The following is a 22067-nucleotide window of genomic DNA, read 5'->3' on the forward strand; positions in this document are numbered from 1 at the left end:
AAAGGCATCTGCTTCCTTTTTCTTAAGCCATGGTTTAAAAAAAAATTTATGGAGAGTGGTTCTGGCAGAAAATGCCATCAGCCTCACCTACTGAACCCACTGAGTTTTCTGTTTGGTCATGGTTTATGATCAGCTCCTGTTCAGGGGTCCCTCGTGAAAGGACTCCCAAGAACTCCGAGGTTCTGAGGGAACGAATGACCATGTGGCCTGGATACCATCAGTGCCCTGAGGAGGGCTGCTTCAGGGTCAGGTTCATCATAGCCAAACTGCCTTTTTTGTTGTTGTTTAAGAGGCATGTTATCTTTTTGACACCTTTCCCATCAATTCTTTTTGTTGTTAATCCTTACCTGAGGATATTTTTTCCATTGATTTTTTTTTTTAGAGAGAGTGGAAGGGGGGGAAAGACACATCAATTGGTTGCCTGCAGCATGTACCCCAACAGGGGTGGGGGATCGAACCTGCAACCCAGGTATGCGTCCTTGACTGGGAGTTGAACCTGCAGCCCTTAGGTGTGCAGGCTTACACTCTAACCACTGAGCCACACTGGCCAGGGCTCCCATCAATTCTTGACGCTTTCGTGAGATGGTATATAGGCAAGTGCCATCCTCACCAGGCTTTGTTCAACCAGCCCTGTGTTTGCAGACTTTCTGGAAAATCGGTTTGTAAGCCTGACTGGTCCTTTGTGGGGCGGGGGCTCTCTGGGTGAGTACTCACACATTCGGCACTGGGCTCCTCTGGCAGTGAGAGGAACTTCCATCATCGTCATCACCTATCATTTTCTTCTTTTATAGCTTCTTACCCCATCCTGCCTTGCAGCTGCTCTACTGGAGCCTCCTTTTAAGTTGGTTTAAGGATATGGGACTCCAGATTCACAGTCTGGATGTTTCCTCCCTTCTTCAGCCCTCAGCAATCTCCTAATCTGCCCTGCAGTGACCTGGCCGCCGCTGGCCTCAACCAAATGGCCCCACAGCCCTTGGGATGTGAACTTAGGTCACCTCTGGGAGAGGCGAGCCCCCAGGATGTCGCCCCCCCCCCTCCCCGGCAAACCCCTTTCTTTGAAGGACTTCTTCCATAGCTGGGCAGGTAACACAATTAACAGGTAACAGAATTTCCTGGCTCAGCTCTGCTTTGTCCTCCAGCCTGCGCCTCCTCTGCATTTGCAGATGGCTGGTTCCGATGGGTTACGGGGCCAGCCAGGCCGGCGAGGGCTGGATGTCAGGCCCTCAACGGGAAATGTCTGCGCGAGAAAGAATTCAGCAGCAGGGGCAGTAAATAGCTTTATTTGCTGTTGGGGGAATTCAGGGGGCAGGGCTGAGGGACAGGAGAGGGAAGGACTCCCAACATCCTGCTCCCACACCAGCGAGGCAGGGTCTAGGGCAGGGGTGGGAAATGGCCAGGCGGGCGGGCGTATACTGCCCACGAAATCATTTGGTCTGGCCCTGCCAAGGCAACCGCAGGCGGGACTCGAAATTCAATAAATCTAGGAGCTTTTTGCATAGCTAATTTTTAAGTTGAAAATTTTATATGGCCCGCGAATGGTGTTATAAATATCCAAATGGCCCTTGGAAGAAAAAAGGTTCCCCATCCCTGGGATGGCGTGATTTTTGTAGCTTAAGGGATCACCCCAAAATGCACCTGCTGGGAGAGGATGACAAACTATGGTAGGGTAATTTTTGATCAAAAAACAAACCCCCTCCTAACCCCCCAACGAATAAGGAAAATGAACGGCTTTGATGTGTTTCCTGCTTTAATACGGGTTTGACTAGGGGGAAAGAAGGGAAGTAGTGGCTTAGATCTAAGTGTCACTGGGCTGGCCCAGGCCAGGCCCCAAGGGCAGGCACTCTGGGGGTAGGACCAGAGCCTTCCCAGGCAGGGCACGTAGCGGGCCAACTGCTTCAGGACGGAGCAGCAGCTGCCTGCTTCCTCCCCAGGGCAGCTGCACCAGCCTGTGCTTGGTTTGTTCCCATCTGTTACCTGACTTAACAGCCAAGGCTGATTAGAAGAGAAGAGCCCTGGGACCCCCAGGACAGTCTGGGGAAACCAAGTCAGGCAGAGCGGTTAGTGCTGTGCCCAGGAGCATGTGGCTGGGCAGGGCTGCCCCACAGACATCTGGGGGGGGGGGGAGGCTGGAGAGGCTTCAGGGCAGGCCCGAGAGGGAGCGAGGCTTGCAAGGAGCCATGGAAGGTGGAAGGGTAGAGCTGAGTGGCCTAGAACAGTGCTGAGTGGCCTCCTCCCCACACAAACTCGGGTCTCCTTGACTCCTTGCCAAAGCCCAGGGCTGGGCAAGTGCCTGAGATGCACACCACATCACTGAGCAGTGAGCTATGCTCTCCCCATCCCCACCCCGTCTGAGCTGTTTTTTTTCCCTTCAGAAAGCTCATGTTATGGACTAGCAAAAGGAAACCTTTTGACAAAAATCTTTCATCTTCAACACCCACCTCCACCCCCAATTAAATTAAAACCAATAAAACTCCTCACTCAACAAATCCATAGGCCACAATGGAGTATAAAATTTAAGGAGACTTTTTAAAAACATGGACCAACAATTTAAGTCTACCAAGTAAAAGATAAAACCGAACAAAAAGCCCCACATCCAAAAATATTTGCTTGATTTTAAGACACAGGAAGGACACACAGGTTGTCATCCCCATGTCTGGACTGGTGGCCTATCATTGATCGGATGCCCTGGAGCTTGGCAGAAGCCTCAAGGTAGACAAAGGGCAGGGAGCAATTTCTAGATGTCGATGGCCCCATTTCTCAGCTTTCCACCCATCAGGCACTTACCAGGGAGCTGAGCGGGCTGAGAACGAGGGTGGCTCATCAGAGAGCGGCAAGTGACAGACACCAGGAGAGGAAGGCAAAGGGCACGTTGTATTTCAGGTGATGGAGATGCTTTGAATGCTTTGTGCATCCTTCCCATCTTTGCCTAATAAACAGTAGGTGCCCCTTAAATGTTAGCTGATCTAGCCAAAAAGATCACATTCATCATGCCCTCCAACAAAATCAGTCTTAAACTGCACTCAGCTACAGAAATCTGTTAGTAAAATATTTAGGACTAAACTCAGCTAAATCTACGACTCTGGAAAATGTGAGCATCCATCCAGTTTGCTCTCTGCCAGCAGCTCCTAGAATTTCTCTCCTGTGTGACTGTCAGATTCTTTCAAGCTCTGCTAACTAAAGCTGGATTCCCTCAGTTCTCCCAGCGCCCTTTCTCTGGGTGATGTGAGAAGCTTCAAGTCCATGGGTGACATCTGCGGTGGGAATGGCGGCAGATGAATCAGTAATGCAGGGCCAAGGGTGACTAGTGAGACATGTGTGTCTAAACATACACATACATGTATATAGAAACAATAAAATATTTTAATTCTTTTTTTACATGGCCACAGGCTTTCTCCAGACAGGTGAACCCCAGTGGGCACTTCTCTCTTGCGGTTATAAGGTGGTGATGTAGAGATGGCGAGGTGACGTCCAGGTGGTCCCAGCAAGTCAGTACAAGTCACAGTTAAAGTTCCGCAATAACAGCCCCGCATACGTGGCGATAAGAGTCACTGCCTCTTCAACGGACACAACCTCAGCTCAGGATGCAGTTGGTCCCAGCTGTCAAAAGCCTCAAAATACTAATCATGTATTTTACCCTTGTTATGGACGTCTATAAAACACACACACACATATATATATATATATATATATGTGTGTGTGTAGCACAACAAATGCGCTTATTTTGCACTCTAACATAGAGCACAGGAGTACACACACCACGGAGCACAACGCCGGCTGTCTCCACAGTGGGAAAGTGCGAAGGTTAAATATATTCACAAGGTACGCGGCAGGAGGGTACAGAGCGCCACACTCCGCGCCTTCCCACGGGACCCATTCGACACCGAGAGCTTGCTTTTGTCCCGTGGGTGGTAGAAGTAACAGAAACAAGGTCATTTTCTAAGGGCAAAGGATGTCAGACCATCTGGTACAGAGAGAGTGTTTGTTATCCAGAGGTTATCCAGAAATAAGTGCCAGGTCAGCCTGGCTCGGGACCCCAGGCTGAGGCCTGCTCTAAGGGTGGCGCCGGCTTTGGGACAGGGCTGATGCGGCCTCTCAGACAGTCACACTCACTCAGGCACACGCCCCGGGGGAAAGTGCACTTCAACAGCTGATACAAAAATAGATTGGCACGCTCTTTTGACACTGTGAGGGTATCTTTTAAAAGCTTTCCCCCAAGTTCTGCAAATTGCCTTCCCCTCTCCGCTCTAGAACTTCACGTGCTGAGTTGGGGTGGGTCTGGAGAGAAGGTTCTGGACCACGCTTGCAAGGTTTGTGTGTGCCCCGGAGGAGGGTTGGGATGGAGATGGCTAAGAACTCTTGCTAGTGGAGAGCTGGAAGGGCCTCTGCATCTCCGGCCCGGGTCTCCCCTTCCCCTGCTGAGTAGTGACCAGCTCACAGCTCATCTCTGCTAGCGAGACCAAAGACTCCCTGAAAAGATTCCGGCACTGCTTCTACACAAAAACAACGAGTTTGTTGAGAGGGAAAAGTTCGGTATGTTGAGTTCTATTTCTGCATTTCCAGTAGTAGTGCAGCTCCACCGAGCTCGCGGAAGTGGTCCCGGCCCTCCTGGGGGCCTATGCTAGGAGCTCTGGACCAGGCGTCTGTAATGGGGCATGACTTCGTGCTCTGGCAGATGAAGGGCAAACTCCAAGGCCACTAACACTGGGAATTCAAAGGCAATCAGTTCTCGTCTATTCAGCCGGAACTTCTCTTCCAGTTTCTGCAAAAGAATTAGAGAAAACCAAAAGCGTTTTAGCTTTAAAATGAAAAGCCTAGGTTTTCTTTACATGTAGAGTCTCTACCCATCAGGGGGTGAGTGTTTACACAGAAACCGATCGTGAGCAAGACTGTAGAGAAGGAAAGGGAGGCATGAGCTATGCTTCCTGCTCTTGGTCCTGGTGGAGAAGGGATCGAGCCTTCCTGAGGACCCACGGTCTGCAGGGGTCTCACATACATCCCATGACATCATTTGGTCTCTCCATATCTCACATTTATCTCCATTTACAGATGAGAAAACACATTCATGGGGTTAAGTAATTTGTCCACGATGACATGGGCAGTAAATGACAACGCTGAGACTCAAACCAAACTGGGACTCAAACTCCACTGTTCCAACTAGGTTATTTGGGCTTAGAGATAAGACTAAAACCATAGCAAATCACCTACAAAAGAAATAACCTTGGGGAAAGTTCAGAAATGGGCGAGCTTAGTTTGGTCTTTGTTTTGTACATGAGGACCCTAGTGAGGGTTAGCCAATTCCTGAAGAAAGGGAACAACTCCCGGGTGAGTACACTTTCCAGATGCAATCTGACCAATCTAGACTCCACACCCCAACCACCTACCCTACCGGCTCTCACTCTCTAAGCCACTATCCACCCGCCCTGATCACCCAGGGCTGGGTACCAGACAACCAGAAACTAGAACAGGCCCTCTGTCCCAGAGCCCACTGAAATGATTCAATTAGACAGTCTTAAGCCTACTTACCCTGCCTTGACCATTTCTTCCCGCAGAAACCACAATAAAGTCTCCTGCCCACATGTCTCCCTCTCCCTCTGACCAACCCTGGTACTTCCCTGCATGACCCCCATGGCATGGTGCGGCCCCTTGTTATGGACTGAACGTTTGTGTCCCCCGCAAAGTTCATATGTTGACATCCTAACTTCCAATGTGATATTAGAAGTGTGGACTTTGGGAGGTGATTTGTTTAGAGGAGCTCATGAGGATGGAGTCCTCAAGATGTGACTAGTACCCTTATAAGAGGAAACCAAAGTGTACCCCCCCCTTTCTGCCACGTGAGGACACAGTGAGAAGGTGGCCATATGCAAGCCAGGAAGAGAGTCCTCGCCAGACACTGAAATAGCTGGCATTTCTTTTTTTTAATCCTCACCTGAGGATATTTTTTGCATTGCTTTTCAGAGAGAGAGAGAGAGAAACATTGATGTGAGAGAGACACATTGATTGGTTGCTTCCCACATACACCCCTACTGGGCCGGGGATGGAGCCTGTGACCAAGGTATGTGCCCTTGGCCGGCCAGAACCCTTCAGTCCCCAAGCCGATGCTCTAACCACTGAGCAAAACCAGATAGGGCAGTAGCTGGCACTTTGATCTTGGACTTCCAGCCTCCAGAACTGTGAGAAATAAATGACTGTTGTTTACGCCACTCAGTCTGTGTATTTTATTATGGCAGTGTGAGCTAAGACACTCCTCCTCTTGGGAACTGTAACAGACCATCTCTTCAATGGCAACTGTCTCCTAATCTGTTGCTTTCCCATACCTCAAGTTTTCTATGAATACACAGTATTTTGAAACAGGCATTCATATATTTGTCTAAGGAGATCAGTGCTTCCTTACTGTGATGAGGCTCTCCTTTAAAAGAAAGAGACACTCTCCCCCAAAGAAGAGGCAACCAAGGCCACAGGAAGCCAAGGTCTGTTGAGCCAATGTGTCTGAAGGGCACTCTGCGGGTCACACCGTCCACAAGACCCCTTGCCGTTACAGTGGTTTCCGGGGCTGTGAGAATAAACTGGAGGAAAGTGAGTGCAACCCCAGCTATCAGGACATGGGCCACTTACATCAATTAGATGTTTGACTTCGTGCTTTTTGAGGTCGCTTCCGATTTTGGCTGCTAACAGCACACATGCTCCAGCACAAAGCTTCCGGTTCTGTTTGTTTAGCTTTCCCTTGAGGGCGAGCTTCTCAAAGTAGACAAAGGCCATGGCCACCGTGGGCTCCTCGAAGCCACAGTCCTCCTGAGCGAGCTTCCGCATTTCTCGCTTCAGGCTGGAGAAAGACAGGAAGGAGGGAAGTCTTATTAGAACTTCGAGTAGCAGGGGCCCCAAAGAAAAAGGCGACTTCATCGAGAAAGCATTTCCTTCCTCATTCTCAGAAGGCTGATGGGAAATGGGACTCAATCCCTGCGAGTGAGAAAGCTAAGTAATGTGTGAGGAATACACTCAAGTTGCTGGGGCTTCAGACTCTTCTCGCTGGTGAAGTCGTCTAGACCATGTCAACACAGGTCACAAAGGGTCACATCGAGCCCTAGTGGATGTCTGAGGGTCTCTCTGGAAACTTGGAGAGCTGTCCAAATGAAAGAGGGAAACTATGAGGGGAACTACGGTCATCCCAGCGAGAGGAATATAGAAATAAATTAGGTAGCTGGTGTCAGCTCTGCTGAATAATGGTTATGGTCATTACTTACGTCAGAGAAGGGTTAGGCTAAGAGCACAGCAACAGTGTGCTTAGGAAAGCTGCCCAGCAAGAGGACCAAATGAGAATACTTAATTTTTCTTACCTCTTTGGCTTGTCAAACCAAACATGCCAGCATCAAATCAGTATTAAGATTCATGTGCACATAAACGTTGGCACTTATTCCCACATCATGTTGTTATACACAGTCTAGCCGCTGTTACCCCCCCCCCCCCCCACACACACAGTGCTGTCCTGGAACATAGATACTACCGTAAGTCAGTTTCTCTCCCGCCCAGCCAGGCAAGTCCTCTTGACTATTTGCCGGCAGACATGAGTCACCAGAGTCAATCCAATCAGCTACAGGGGAAACACCGGCCTGATTTTGCTTTGGCTGTTTTGCTAACTTCTTCAAGATAGGGCTTGGCTGTCACTTCTGGGCAGATGATTGTGGGTAAAGGGTTATCTCAAACCCTACCATACCAGCTCTTTTCCCACAATCTTTTGTCTTTTGAGAAAGCAGGGAACCCAATGTTTCCTATTCTCTCTGAGTTTTCCATAACATAAGTCACACTGAACTTGTGAGCTGCAGAGAGTGTGAAATGATTCTTAAACTGAAGGCACCTCTCCCTGATCCTTGTCAGCTTGTGTCAAGAGACCTGCCTTCTGCCCTGCTTCTCCTGGCTCTCTCACAGAGGCACCAGCAGCCAGCATCTCGTGAGCCTCTTTTTGCTGAATGTGCCCATATTTCACCTGAACCATCACACAAAGCATACGTTTAATGCCTGCTGGGAGACGGATTGAAGGGAAAGTTCAAGGGGATGTCAATGCCCACATACCTCCTTATTTTGCTGAGTGTTAACTTAATGTGAGGAAACTTTTCCTTGAAGGTCTCATTCATGTCCTTCTTGAGATCTGAGGGCTTCACGTAGTCGATTACTGTGGTCTGTAACAGATCGGGCAACAAGGTCACTCCTTACAGGGTCCTGCGCAATAATTATGTGCAATTTATGGCCAACCCATGACTTCAACACCACCATGTAATGGGGAACCCAGGTGAGCTCCACAATGAGGGTTCTGCTGAATCCAGGAGCCTGAACAAGGCTGTGGCCTCTGAAGGTAGAGGGGAACCAAGTTCCTGCTCTTAGTAGGACCAGGTGACGTTCAGAAACACTGGCCTCTCGATCTTCAGGGGTCAGTGCCTGGCAGGGAGGGGAGTCCCCCTGTCAGCTCCTGTGTTTCAGCCTGTCATTTACACACTGCAGTCTCACCGGCATAGATTTGGGTGCAATCCACACTTGACCATCACTAGTTGTCTGGCTGTGGGAGACTTATTAAATGACACCAAACCTCAGCTTCCACATCCGTAAAATGAAAACAGTAACAGTGCCTCCTTCTCTGGCTATTTTGAGAACCACGTGAGAAGTAAAGTGCTCTGTGTAGTGCTTGGCATACAGCAAGTACTCAACAAATGTTAACTACTCTTTTAATTGTGGGAAAAAATATATAACATAGCGTTTACCATTTCTACCATTTTTAAGAGTGTAGTTCAGTGGCATTAAGTATATTCACATTGTTGTGAAACCATCACCACCATCCATCTCCAGAATTTTTATGATCTTGCAAAATTCAAACTCTATACCCATTACAAAACTCCCCATCCCCTCCCCTCAGCTCCTCCTGGCAACCACCATTGTACTTTCTGTCTCTATAATTTTGATTATTCTAGGTACCTCATACAAATGGAATCATACAGTATCTGCCCACACCCAGGCACCCTGGACTCCCAGGGACAGCCTCCGGCTCTTCCTGTGCAGATGAAAAGTTTTGAGGTTAGCAATGACGTGAGAAGGCTCAAGCAAAAGGTCGAGGGCCTTTGTTGAGGGCTGAAGCCCTGTGAGCCCCAAGCATGCATATTCTAGGGGTGAGGGGGACTTGTCTGGATCTCCCCTGAGGCAACCATAGTTGCTCTGCTTTTTTCTGTCTTATATGTAGATACACACAACACTTCTCTTGAAAGAAGGATCCTATTGACCAAAAAAATTTTACAAATGCATTCCAGCCACCTCACCTTACAAATAAGGAAACAGAGTCAGAGAGGTGGAGAGGCTGGCCCGGGACCTCAGCAGCGGGCTCGGGCTGAGGCAGAGCCGATGCTGGGATTCAGGTCTCCCAGATCACACATCTGCTGCCTTCCTGCTTTTCTGTTCTTAATCAGATGGAAATAAGCAGTGGAGAGTGGGGTCACGGTGGTGAGCAGAGGTTCTCACTCTAGCACACTGGTGAACTCTGAGAAAGTGGCTTATCTTCCCTTTGCCACACCTTTTTTTTCTCTGTACAGGTAAAAACACCTGACGGGGCTGTTTCATAGGTTTATCTTGAAGATCAAAAAGAACAGAACATACCTAAAGGACACTGGAGAATTTTATCGAGAGCATCGTAGGGGAGGATGGCAGCAAACTGGGCTCGGCTCCAGTCCCACTGAGTCAGTGTCTGAGGTGGGGCCCTGCTGTCTGCACCCTGATGTTGCCCAGGTGATTTTTATGTAAATCAGATCCTCCTTGCCTGGCTAATAGCCATCCACTTCTGCAGGATCACCTTGTAATGTCACTTCTGCAGGCCCATCTTCACTAAACCCCTGGTGGTCAAGGGGCCCTCCAGTGACCCCCCTTCATTATACATTATGGTTTGGATATCTGACTCCCCTCCCAGACGCCTTCTGTACCTCCCGACCCCTTTGCACCTAGGATTCCAAATACAACTCCCACTCTTCCTTTCCAACGTACCAATGAGAAGGCAGACCTGAAGCAGAGGCCGTGCTTCTGCTGTTTCTGCTGCCACGAGGAGTTGTGGCAGGAGTCCTGGGGCCCTGGGTGTCCGTTATGCAGGTGTGACACGCAGGGGCAGCTTCCTGACCATGCGGTGGCAGCACTGCCTCCTCGGGAGCTAGGGGACTGGAGCAGCTCCCCTGGTGGCCTGGCTCTGCAGCTTGGCGTTCGGGATCATTCCTGAAATCCCAATTTAGGTTGTTTCTTCAGCCTCCCCCATGATTCTATGAGCTATTTGGTATTCATATTTAATAATTCCCTTTCTTCTAAAATTAGCTCCAATGGATGCTGAATGGTGACTGATGGACACACTACTTTCTTTCATTGGTGGCATTTACCACTATCATAACTGTACTCACTGGGGAGGCATTGGCAATTTCTGCAAACCTCCATTCTTCTGCCAAGGCCCCCCATTTCCTGACCTCCAGATGGCCAGCAGCTCTGGCCTCCTCAGCCTCCAGGGGGTGTTGCAGAGGGAGGAGTCCATCAGGGAAGATACAGGATAGACACAAGTCAGCTGGGCTCAGCATTCCCAGGGTGGCTGCTTTGGGAAACCCAAGGGCATCTGGGAAAAGAGACTGTGAATGCTGACTGCTCGCTGGAGGCTTGCTGCTGCCGTACTTGAGGCAACTGCCCCCAAATACATTCTAGTCTGTTTGCTTATTTCTATTTTGGGAGTGAGGTCATTGGCTATTGGGGCAATAAAATGCCTCCAAGACTCAAGATGGTAGTAAGAGGTTGGAGGTACATCACGGATGTCAGTCTGAGCATCTCAGGCTGGAGAATGTGAAAGTGGTTGTATTAGTTTCCTGTGGCTGCTGCAACAAAGTACCATGAACTGTGTGGTTTAAACAACAGAAATTGTCTCACAGTGCTGGAGGCTAAACGTCTGAGATCAAGGCGTCAACAGAGCCATGCTTTTTCCTGGCTTCTGATAGTCCCAGGCATGCCTTGGCTTGGAGATGCATCACTCCAGTCTCTGCCTCTCCTTCACACGGTGTCTCCCCTGTGTGTCTGTGTTCATAGACCATCTGCTCTCTGTGTCTTCTTATAAGAACACCAGTCATACTGAGTTAGGGTCCACCCTACTTAAGTGATTTATATCTGCAGACACTCTATTTTCAAATAAGGTCACATTCTGAGGTACTGGGGGTTAGGACCTCAACCTATCTTTTTTGGGTGACACAATTCAACCCCTAGCAGTAGTGTCTGTTTGTAAGGGTGTTGCTCTATGGCCATGTTGCTTTCTGACCAGCCCAGCTTTGCCCCAGGCAGCAGCTTTTGGACTTAGCCTTGGTATGAGGGCGCACTTTCCATGTTTCTTCTTTCCCTGCCTGCCTTGCTTGCTAAGACAGCTCTCTCTTCAGTCTGGCTTTCGTCTCCACTTCGCTGAGCTGCAGCTCAGTGTGGAAGATCCCGGACTCTGGAGCCTGACTGCCTGGTTTAAACCCTGGCTCTGCCCTAAAACAGCTGGATAGCCTAGTATAAACTGCTTAAGCTCTCCATGCCTCAGTTTCTTCATCTGGCTTCTACATCATCTGCTTTATGTGAGTGACTAGAGGGCTGCTCCAGGTTCTACTCACACTCAGCTGCACAGGGACACAATCAGGGCAGCCCCCCAAGGCGACAATTTGCTCCTGGACCCTTGCTCAGACAGGGTCTTGCATACACTCTGCACCTGGAACCCACTGCTGCACACCAGCCCCATATGGGCCAGACTCTGGGTACTGGAAGAATCATCTGAGCCCAGGGCCACACCCACTTCAGGCAGATTCCAGGGGGTGGATGGCCTGTGCTGTCTTCAGCTCCAGTTCTCTCTAAGAAACACTTTCTGGGATACAGCAGCCACGATTCCTCTGCATGGTCCTATCTGTCTTGAGATAGCCTTATACTATTCTTTAGAAGCTGGACTTCACCATAATCCTGAGAGACAGTCATGGGATCACCATGGGCCTCCAGCCACTCCTTCAATCCAGCTTGAAGGAGAATGAATTAAAAGTGAGGCCAGTGCTGTTTTTCTAGATCTCTTTTCAAAGTGCTAATAAACAGGATGTGTGGTTCCTTCTTATTTTCAACGCCACCTGATTCCAGGCCATGAGATTCGCCAGGTACAGGGCTTCTGCAGCCCCAGCAGTGGCTGGTACCTGGGCCGGGCTGTGTGATGGGTGGGCAGCTCTGGTCCCGCTTGTGTTTTTGCAGAGGGAGTGGAGTCATCCTGTGCTTGGGGTGAGAGTTCCTGTAAACGCATTTTCTCGCAGCTGCCTGGCTGCAGGGAAGCTGTGTGTGCAAGCTGCTTACAGGGGAAGAGGGGAAGGTTGGCCGAGAGGAGACCACCAAAACAGAATGCCCAGGGCGACGCAATTCAAAAGGGAGCCCCGCCAGCCTGCCCGGCTGGAGGCAGAGCTAGGAAAGGCAGGGAGAGCAGGGGGGCTGGCACCACGAATCCCTTCTGAGATAACAGGAAAAGATGGTAAGACCACAACTGTCTCCCACATCTATTGAGGAGACACTGAGACATCCTTTGCTTACAAGACAAATACAGGTTTTACTCATCATGAGAGTAGGGAGGGGGCCTCCACGGCACTGAACTTGGGCCCCATCCCGGCCCATGGCAACAGTCTCGAAGCCGAAAAGTGAAGGCCTCTCTGGCTGGGGTAGGGCTGCAACGGGAGGTAGTGGGGCCAGTGAGGAGACAACTGAGGCAGCAGGTGGGTGGGGGTGGGACAGAGGCCCTACTAACAGCACTGGAGGACAGTGAGGGGCTCAGAGCACACAGGTTGCTAGTCTGATTTGAACAGAAACAACGTGAAAGGTGCTTCTCCCTTGGGGCCTGCTTAGTCTCTCCTCCTTCCTTCCCTCCTCTCCTGCCCTCCGCATCTCCTTGGAAATTCTTATGAGCAGCTCTGAACAGGTGTGAGCTGGCTGTAGACTCTGCTGCTGTTCCCCTCTGGGTCAGCGGTCCCTGGGGGCAAGACCATTCCAAAGGGGTCTGGGTTCCAGCCCCAGGAGCCTGCAGGGAGTCCAGGGGGAGGCAGGCAACCTCCCTAAGCCTCTGTTTCCTCGCCTGTGGAGGAAGGAGGGAGATCAGACGGCGATCTCTGCAGCTCCTTCCAGCACCAGGAGCCACTGCACAACCAGAGCTATCCCGCTCCTGTCGCACCTGTCGGACGTCCATCGGTGCCTGGGGCTCTCAGCTGGGCACTGGGAAAACAGATGTTATGTGCTCGCTGAGGTAATTAAGCAGCTCAGCGACCCTCGGCTCAAGCTATCTGACCACGAACAGCTGGGCACTTTGGCTGCTCCAAGCGCTTAATCCTTTCCCCAAGACGACAGTAAATCAGAGGAAACTATGGGAGTGGGCGGCCAGCCCGTGCGGGCGGGGCTGCAGTTGTTGCTATTTCTACCCATCCGACTCCAAATACAGAATCCTGGATTTACTCTCCCTTCTCTCTCCTTAGGGGAGCAATTCTTCAGTTTCCTTCACTGAAATAAAATTGAGGAGAGAAGCACAGGAAAAACGGCCTCTGCTTCAGGTTTTTACACGACCGTGTAGATTTAACAGGTAGTGCAAAAGCTTACTCTCAGTTTCAAATATTTGTCATATTTACCTGGTGCTACAAAAACTTCTGGAGCAGTCCAATCCACCCACCTGCGGTGACACTGGGTGGATGTGGCCCCGAGTTCACACATACACACGGACAGCATGTGGATGCAGTTTTAAATGCACGCTTCTTAAATGGTGGGCGCAGATCGTGAGCCCATGAACTGCGTATAGAGATCATGTTAAAAATCATAAAAATGATTATAAAAATCTGAGACAAATGCATAGAAAGGGAGCAGATGCTGCAACAGCTTGAGTAAAATGTAAAGCTAATATTTCATTTGGTATTATTTTTACAAGGAAAAGAAGATTTTTTAAAAGCCCACCACAATACTGACACAGGCTACACGGATGAAGCATGCTACAACATGGATGAACATTACGCCATGAAGCCAGACACAAAAGCCCACATAGTGTGTGATTCCATTTTTATGAAATGTCCGGAATAGGCAAGTCTAGAGAGTCAGAAAGCAGATTAGTGGTTGCCTAGGGCTCACGGGGTGAGGGACTAAGGGTATGACAGGGTTGAAAATGTCCTGAAATCAACTGCGGGGATGGTTGCACGCTTTGTGAATATACTAAAACCTGCTGAATTGTACTCTTTAAAAAGGTGGGCTGTATGATATGTGAATTATATTCAATAAAGCTCTCACAACCCCTTGCCTGCACGACCCCCCCAAAAAACCAGAAAAAAACTAAAATAAGGCATTTTAACACTTACACCAAAACCTTGCACGCCTCAAGGACCGTGCCTCTCAGCTCCTGTGCAGGGGCTTGGCAGATTTCCCTGGAGCTGCGGACGCTCTAGAGCTGTTTCAAGTCTCGGGAGGGGCCTACCCACTGTGCTTTTGCAACGAGGCATGACTTTTCTTAAATGGGGTCTCCTGAATTGAATAAGTTTTGTGCACCTGGAAATCTAAGGGCCTTGGAAGGAACCTTGCAAGGGAGGGCCCTGCGGGCTCAAGCTGCTTTAGCTTCTCAGTAAACCTTTATGCAGACAGGTAAGTAAGCGCTTACATCACTAAGGCAATTTCAGGGAGAAGGGAGTGTGCGGGGCAGAGCAGAGTCTAGTCACCCACCACAATAGTGTCTTCCTTTTATTGAGTCTCCTATTTCCCCCTGCTCAGCATCTCACACTATACAAAAATACTAAGTTCTAAGATACATTCCCACTGCACTGGGAGATGCAGGGTAGAAAGAAGGGTTTTTCTATGAGTGCTTTAATGGTAATATTAAGTACATCAAAGAACAGGTACTTTATCGTGGAGATCAGTTCAAGTGATGTCCTCCTGAGAATTATATACCTATAGATATCATAAAGGTCATTAGTAGGGTTTCTTTCTGTCAAAACAGTTCCAGAGGGATTTTTCCCCCTGAAAATGGATCCAGAAATCCATTCAGATAAGGTTAATTTTGTTGGCATTGCCTCAGTCAGCTCTTTCACTTACTTTCTCTTCTTAATTGCTCTGCACACCCACGGGGTGTGTGTGTGTAAACCACTATGGACTTCAGCCGCCAGGTTCTAGTGATGAACAACCACTCTCCAGTGAAACCTTCATCACAAGCCAGGCGGCACACAAGGCAGGAAGCATCCAGTTCCGACACAGGCCTCCCGCCCCCCTCGCCGCACTGAGAAACACCATCATTAGCGAAGGCCCTGCAAGAACCTGCATGCAGCCAGCAGGCTCCGCATCCTTTCATGTTCTGCGGCCTCCTTCTAGAAACTCTAGGCCAAACCCACAGGGGCTGCGACAATCTGGTTTCCATACCTGCCCCAGGAATTTTTTTGTTCAAAATGTCACCTTTGCCCTTGCACAGTGGCTGGCAGTGGGCGTGACCTGCATGGATCAAAGTTAAAAAACACAATCGGAGCTATGACTTCGAGGCCGATGTTAAAGGGGTGCCACTTAAACTGTGTAAATAACAGGCTTCTTTCTGAGCCTCAAGGAAATGTTCACCTCTGGAACCCTCCCCACTTTAAGACATGTCCCAACCATAGCAATGAGTGGCCTTTTTATCACATACTTAGAACAAACATGAATGAAAATATACATCTGACTACATCCTGGCTGGTTAGCATCACCTACACTATGACTCAGAAAGCCTGCTCCTAGGTATTTGCTCAAGAGAAATAAAAATATAGGTCCACAAAAAGACTTATACAAGAATGTTTATAGAAGCAACATTCATCATATCCCTAAATTGGAAACAACCCAAATTCCCATCAACAGGACAATGGATAAACTATGGTATATGCATACAAAGAAATCCTACTTAATTTTTTAAAAACTTGCTGATACACAGTACATAGGTGAATCTCACAGATATTAAGAGGAAGAAGACAGATGAAAAAATAAAACAGTACACGGTATATGATTCCATTTATATGAAGTTCTAGCATAAGCAAAACTAATCTATGGTGACAGAAGTCAGAACAGCAGTAGCCTTCGTGGGGAGGGGGTGAAAGGCAGAGGGATGGGCAGGAGAGAACTTTCTAAGAAGATAGAAATATTCTATATCTTGATCAGAGAGGAGGTTGCAAAATTCATGGAACTGTACACTTAATATGGGTGCATCTGATTTTATATAAATTACACCTTAATATGAAAAGAAAAGAAGAATGGATGCAGCAGGATTTGATGGGGTAAAAGGACTAGCTCATTACTTTTCAGGGTTGTTTGACTCTGCAGAGGCCACAGAAACATCTCAGACCCTGATATTCCACAGGTATAGGACACCCCAAAACACCGGACAACAGCCCTGGTTTCCAGACTCGAGGCCTCCAACAAGCTGGCTTAACTTGAGCTGCCCTGGGGCCCTAAGGGAGACAGGTATTAGCAGCAGGGCCCCAAAGGCCTTGGGGGCTGACACTGAGGGAGATGGAAGTTATTTCACAGGTCAGTAACCAGCATGTCCCTCCCTTCCCCAATCTCCAAGCAAAGGCTTCAGCAGATGGGCAGAGGAGTGGGCTGCACAGGGTTTGCACAGGTGTGATATATGCCTGCAAGGGGCACCCTGCCAACAATGAGGGTTCACACCACAGTGGGAGTGCACCAAGTCAGATCTGTCTGCCTGGGCACAGTGCCCCACCTGCCTAAGGGTCAGGATGTACCACAGACCCTCAAAGAGGCCCTTCAACAACGTGGGTTGAACAACCTGTAGTTCTTTCTGTATACCTTGGTTGTCAGGATCATCATTTTACAGGCTTGACTTTCCTGTGTGTGCATGAGTGTGTGTGTCTGTGTAGGGAAGGGCAGTGGCTCTTACTGCTAAAAATACTGATTTTACACAAAGTCAACCTCTTTCATACCTCAAGGTGTCGCACAGGGCTCTCCCTGCTGAGGCCTGGCATGGCTGTCCCTTCACAGCTCACTTTCAGTGCCCTTTCTCAGAGGAGCCTTCCTTGAGACCCACCTCCAACCTCCAACCCTCTGGTCATCTCCTACCACTTTCCTCACACTCCTCATGACTACAGTGGTTTCTCTACTTGTTTACGCCCAGACTTCTCCACTCACTAAAAGGTCGAGGAGAGTGGGGAGTGTGGCTGGTTTAATCTCCACTGTATAAGGAAGCACCTGGCCTGGCACATAATAGGGCCTCAGTCAATACTGGCTGAGTGGACAGATTCTATACCTGTTACCCAATACACAAAATAAAGCAAGCAACTGAAGAAAATCTCCAAACTCCACACTCTTGCTCCTGTCATTTCAAAGTAAAATGCACGTGAAACAGCCCGGTACTCCATGACCGCTTCTAGAGAGGAAGTCTCCTGGGAGCAGGTTTGAGGCTCACATGACATGCACATCAATGACTAAGACAGGAATGCTGAAAAGTGGGCATCTCACATTTTATCAAAGAGCCAGTATCTGTGGCCAAAAGATGTAGGTCTTATGGAGCTGAGCAGGCAAATGCAGTTCGTGAACAATTTCATTCTCTAAAAAATGGACTGTTACAGGAAGCATGGGCTGTAGATTCAGTGTGGGGAAATGAAAAATGAGCTGCTTGGGAACATAAAACAAGGGGGACAGGACATATATGCTGACTTGGCAAGTCATCCAGCACACTGCCCAAGGAGGGAAAATTATTCATGTGCACAGGTGCACACACGTAGACTCTAGCGCAGAACCTTGAAGCTCACAATGAAATAATTTAAAGGGAAAAAAAACACCTGATCTGGCACCAGCCTGACACCAGGCCTATAAAAGGAGAGGCAGTGTTATCACCAGACATAACACGTCTGTGGATGAGCTCCCCACCAAACAGCAACGTCAATACAAACAGCGTGCCCTCTTATTCTCTCGGGTACCTAGAAATTTGTTCAACTGCTGACCCAGAGAATAATTTTCCCGTCCTCCTGAAGTCGGCAGCTCTGCCACTGAGTGCTGAGGGATGTGGGATTCAGAGGCAAAGTGAGAAAAGCTCTGAGCCAGGAGTTCTGGCCTCCACACCCCACTTCCTGTCTGTCAACTGTGGCAGCCTCACTCTGGCTCCCTGAGCCAGTTTCCTGCCCAAGCCACTTAATAAATAAAGTGAACTTTGATAAATAAAGCAGTGAACATAAAGAGTCCTTCTTCTTACACAAGTCATGACCTTTCAGTTGCTCCCTTAACACTAGGGCGATGATTCTGGTCATTTATTAAACACTTATTATGTGCTAGCTTACATAAATAAGCTCTGGTTGGGTATTGTTTTTTGTTTTTTTTTTAAAGAAGTAAATGATCTCACAGGTCACAGAGTGGAAAAAAATAACTATCTGTAGCTCTGGTTTTGCTTTCTGTGTTAGCAGCTGGGGAAAAAGGACAAGAGAGTGAGGCATGGGGGCAATTTTAAACTAAATGCCTTTGGTAATTCATTCTGACTCAATGTGGCAGATTAGAATGATCTCTAAGCTATTTGCCAAATTACAAGAGGATATATGCTGAAAGCAACTGGCAAGGGCCTGAGTTCTGCCCAGTATTTTTCTGATGTCAGCTACTTGCCAAATGTTCCATGAGGAGAGAGGCTGGAGGGTGGAACCCCACTGCTGAGAACTCTCAGCTCTTAGTGAGTGTTCAGGTGCCCTTTGAATATGCAGGGCTGGGTCCCACTCTGGCTTCTGTAGACACAAGAGCCTATCACAGGAAAAAGACCCTCTGCTCACTGTTGGGGCTAGGGCTGCTTAGAACAGCACAAGCTGGGGAGGAGTGAGGGAGCCCGGGCAAGGTGTGTTCGGCTGTGCCCGCCCCATCTGGGCCTGGCAGGTGGTGGTGGGGGCATTCTGGGTCAGTGCTCTCCCACCTGATGTGTGGCAGGCCTGGGGCAGTGGTTTTAAGCCCCACTCTCCTCCCCTGCCACACAGCATCCCAGGCTCTGCCTGCCTCCCAGTCAGGGCACGTCTGCCTCCCCAAAAGTACACAAGACCCTGTTAGGCTCCACTGATCTCTGGAGAGACATCAGCCCAGAGTGGTGGGAAATGGTGGGCAGCCAGCAGCAGAAACCAAAATTACAAAAAGGGAAAAACAGGAAAAGCCCAAGAAGTAAAAACAGCAAGGAGAGGCTTTGAATTTAACACCCACATTGTCCTACTTTCACTTTCCCAGGAGATAATTCTGTCATCCTGAGCACGGTGCCAAATGTTTGCTCAGAGTGCATGTGCAGGCCCACACTCACCAAGGAACTCCAAACAGAGGTGAACTTGAACTCAGTGCTGCCAGTGACTGCCTGATCCTCTCCTAGTGAGGCATATGGATATACAAGCTTTGGTGAGCCCCCTCAAAGGGTTCCTGACCTTGAGCTGGTAGCTAATGTGATGTATGCAGGCCAGGTGACCAGTAGAATCCTGGACCAGCCAGACAGTGGTCTATCCTTAAGCAAGCCACACTGGAGCATCCTCAAGAAGGTCTCCAGGCTGAGCAGTGTTTGAACAAGTCCTCCAGTCCCAGGAAGAGCAACTGTCTGTGAAGGCATGCATGGCACCTCCAAACTACTCCCTGGAGGCCGAGGGGTGAGCAAACCCATCATCTGTCCATCGCTACTCACCATGTATGAAGGAAAGATCAGAACTCGTTTGTGCTTGCCACAAGGCCACTGGGGGTCATCCAGGAGATTTGGGTCGTAGTCCATAAAGTCTCCCAGGTCGCTGCCTAAGGATCACATGCAAAGTGATAATTAGGAGCCCCAGACCCTCAGCAGGAGAAGCAGCTGGGTGAATGCCAAGTACAGAGTTAGAATGAAAAAAGGCTGGCTTCGGGGCATTTAGCTCAGAGTCACGTCGCCTGCTCTTTCAGTAGCTGTCTCTGTGTGCCAACAAAGTGCATCCTCCCCCAAAAGGGTTCACCAAATTCTTAATATTATGACTGGTTTTTTTCCTCCATTTTAGAAAAATACACATTAATCTCCCTGACCCGGGAGAACACAAAACCCCACAGAGCATAAAAAATGCAGTGAACACTCACAGATTACAAAATGTGGCGCCAAAAAGGCTCATTTTCTAAACCTGCAGATCAAGTAGTAGCTGTGCCATGTGAGAAGCATATCTTTGGTGTGAATCCTTCGGGCAGGCTACTATGTCCATATAAACACAAATCAAAGCAGGCACCAGCTGTAAATGACCAGATGGGGCTGGAACATTAGGACAGTGTTTCCAAACTCAGCACCTGGACAGGCCTAAGAAACTCCACATTCACCTAGAATTTCTTGGAGAGCAATAATATTGCATCATAAAGAGCTTTTTCCCACACATCAATTCTTACAAAGCTCTATACAGGCAGAGCTGGAAGCATTCAAAGCTTCCTTCAGCTCACCCACTATGAGAATCATGGCCCAGTTATCTTAAGAATAACCAAACTTGGCACTGTGAAAATGTAGGCAAGAAGCAGGCAACTGGTGAGGTGAAGAGTAGAGTGGTGGCCTTGGCATTTCTCCTTGTGGGAGCTCAGGGGGTTGGTGACTGAGGCATCTCAGTAGAGAGATCATCTTGTGGCCTGTTTCTGAGCCTCCACGGCCAGAAATCGGGCTCATCCAAAAGTCATGTGGCCTGTGGGATGAGCTCACGCTCCAGGGACCCCTGTCCGTCAGTCTGCCTACAGGGAGACCTGCTCCACACTGTACATCGGGACACCGTCCGCTGCAAGCTACCAGACCCAGCCAGGCCCCAGGTTACCTGTGTCGAGGCTCCCCTGGGTGCTACTTGCTCGTCCTATGGAGAGGCTGCGATGGCTCAGGTTACGAAACTGGGAGAAGGAGGAGGTGGAGTCGATGGTATTTCTCCGGCCTCCAAAGGCATTTGTGGGTAACAGAAATTGGGTATAAGAAACAGTCTAAAAGGTGAAGACAAAAATGGCCGGTGATTATTTCCAGGCAATGTCAGGCTTGCATTCTGACCAAGCTACATGGCTACCCAAGTTCAGGTCCACAGTCCCCTCTCTGCAATTCTAAAATCAATGAGATCTGGAAAATGAAATCGGTGTTGGCCAAATTTGTACCAGAACTGGCTGTCTGTAGTTTTAACTTATCCCACTTGGTGAGAGTACTCAGGTTATGTGGCGGAAAAGTGTGTTTGAAAACAATGTGTTATCTTAGAAGCTGTTGGGATGTTGTGTAATACGTGAGGCACAACTGTTAATACTTTTCATAACCCAGCAAGTGCAGAATTCCAGGACACATGGGGCCCCAGGAGTCTCTGATAAGGGACGGTGACTTCTGTGTTCCTTTGGCAGATGTCATCCATGATGCTCATCTCTGTCCCATCCTCCCTCATTCCTGTGTGAACACTCAGCCTTCAGGAATGAAAACAGACAAGTATCTTTCTGTTCACCTGCCTGGGGAAACACGGCTCATGCACTGTGAGCTCAGGGCTGATGTTGTGTGGGGAAGGGGTGGCAGGGAGGTCATTTGCCACCCCAGCAGCTTCACCTGCATGCAAACTATGCTGGGACGGCTTCCCCAAAGAGACACTTGCATGGTCTCCACCAACAGGCTTTGGAAGGGTTTACAAAAGACTGTCTGGATGCAGCACCAGAGGTCAAATTCAGATTTCAACCTTCACTCCTCAGACTTCAACCCAGCAGCTTAGTGAATTGTGGGTGAAAGAGGAATGTGGTAGCGCTGCTGCTGGGTGGTCACTATCTAAGGCTGAGGGACTCTTAGCTTCTCAGGGTTACAGGAAACCAAAAATACTTTCTAGTGGGAATGCTGCTTGCTGACACCATCAGTTAGTGCATGTTCAACTACCCGTCATCACTCCATCCCAGAACATGCACATGGATGCATGTGTGTGCCCAAGATACTGATCAGTATCTCCCATTCTGCTGTGTACAGCATGGGCAGAGAAACAGATGTGCTGCTATTTAGTCACTGCCTCGATGGACTTCCGTCTGCACGCTGGGGGAGCAGGAAGGCTGGCATCGTATGCCCAGGAATGTGCCCCACACCT

General features: G+C 49.1%; 1 protein-coding gene across 2 annotated transcripts in view; it reads right to left on the minus strand.

Annotated features, from left to right (window-relative positions):
- Positions 1 to 3340: 3340 nt before the first annotated feature.
- The window catches only part of CABLES1 (Cdk5 and Abl enzyme substrate 1), a gene marked incomplete at its 5' end in the record, with an annotated part of 94974 nt that continues 76247 nt past the window's right edge, over positions 3341 to 22067 (minus strand). For both annotated transcript variants that reach the window (XM_081150265.1, XM_081150266.1), the window contains 5 exons: positions 3341 to 4759; positions 6613 to 6820; positions 8065 to 8171; positions 19673 to 19776; positions 20796 to 20952. In XM_081150265.1, coding sequence (XP_081006391.1) covers positions 4619 to 4759; positions 6613 to 6820; positions 8065 to 8171; positions 19673 to 19776; positions 20796 to 20952 — 717 coding nt within the window. In that variant the 3' untranslated portion in view covers positions 3341 to 4618. The remainder of the gene's footprint in view (positions 4760 to 6612; positions 6821 to 8064; positions 8172 to 19672; positions 19777 to 20795; positions 20953 to 22067) is intronic.

This window comes from Miniopterus schreibersii (assembly GCF_964146895.1).
Source record: "Miniopterus schreibersii genome assembly, chromosome: 10".
Classification (NCBI taxonomy): domain Eukaryota; kingdom Metazoa; phylum Chordata; class Mammalia; order Chiroptera; family Miniopteridae; genus Miniopterus; species Miniopterus schreibersii.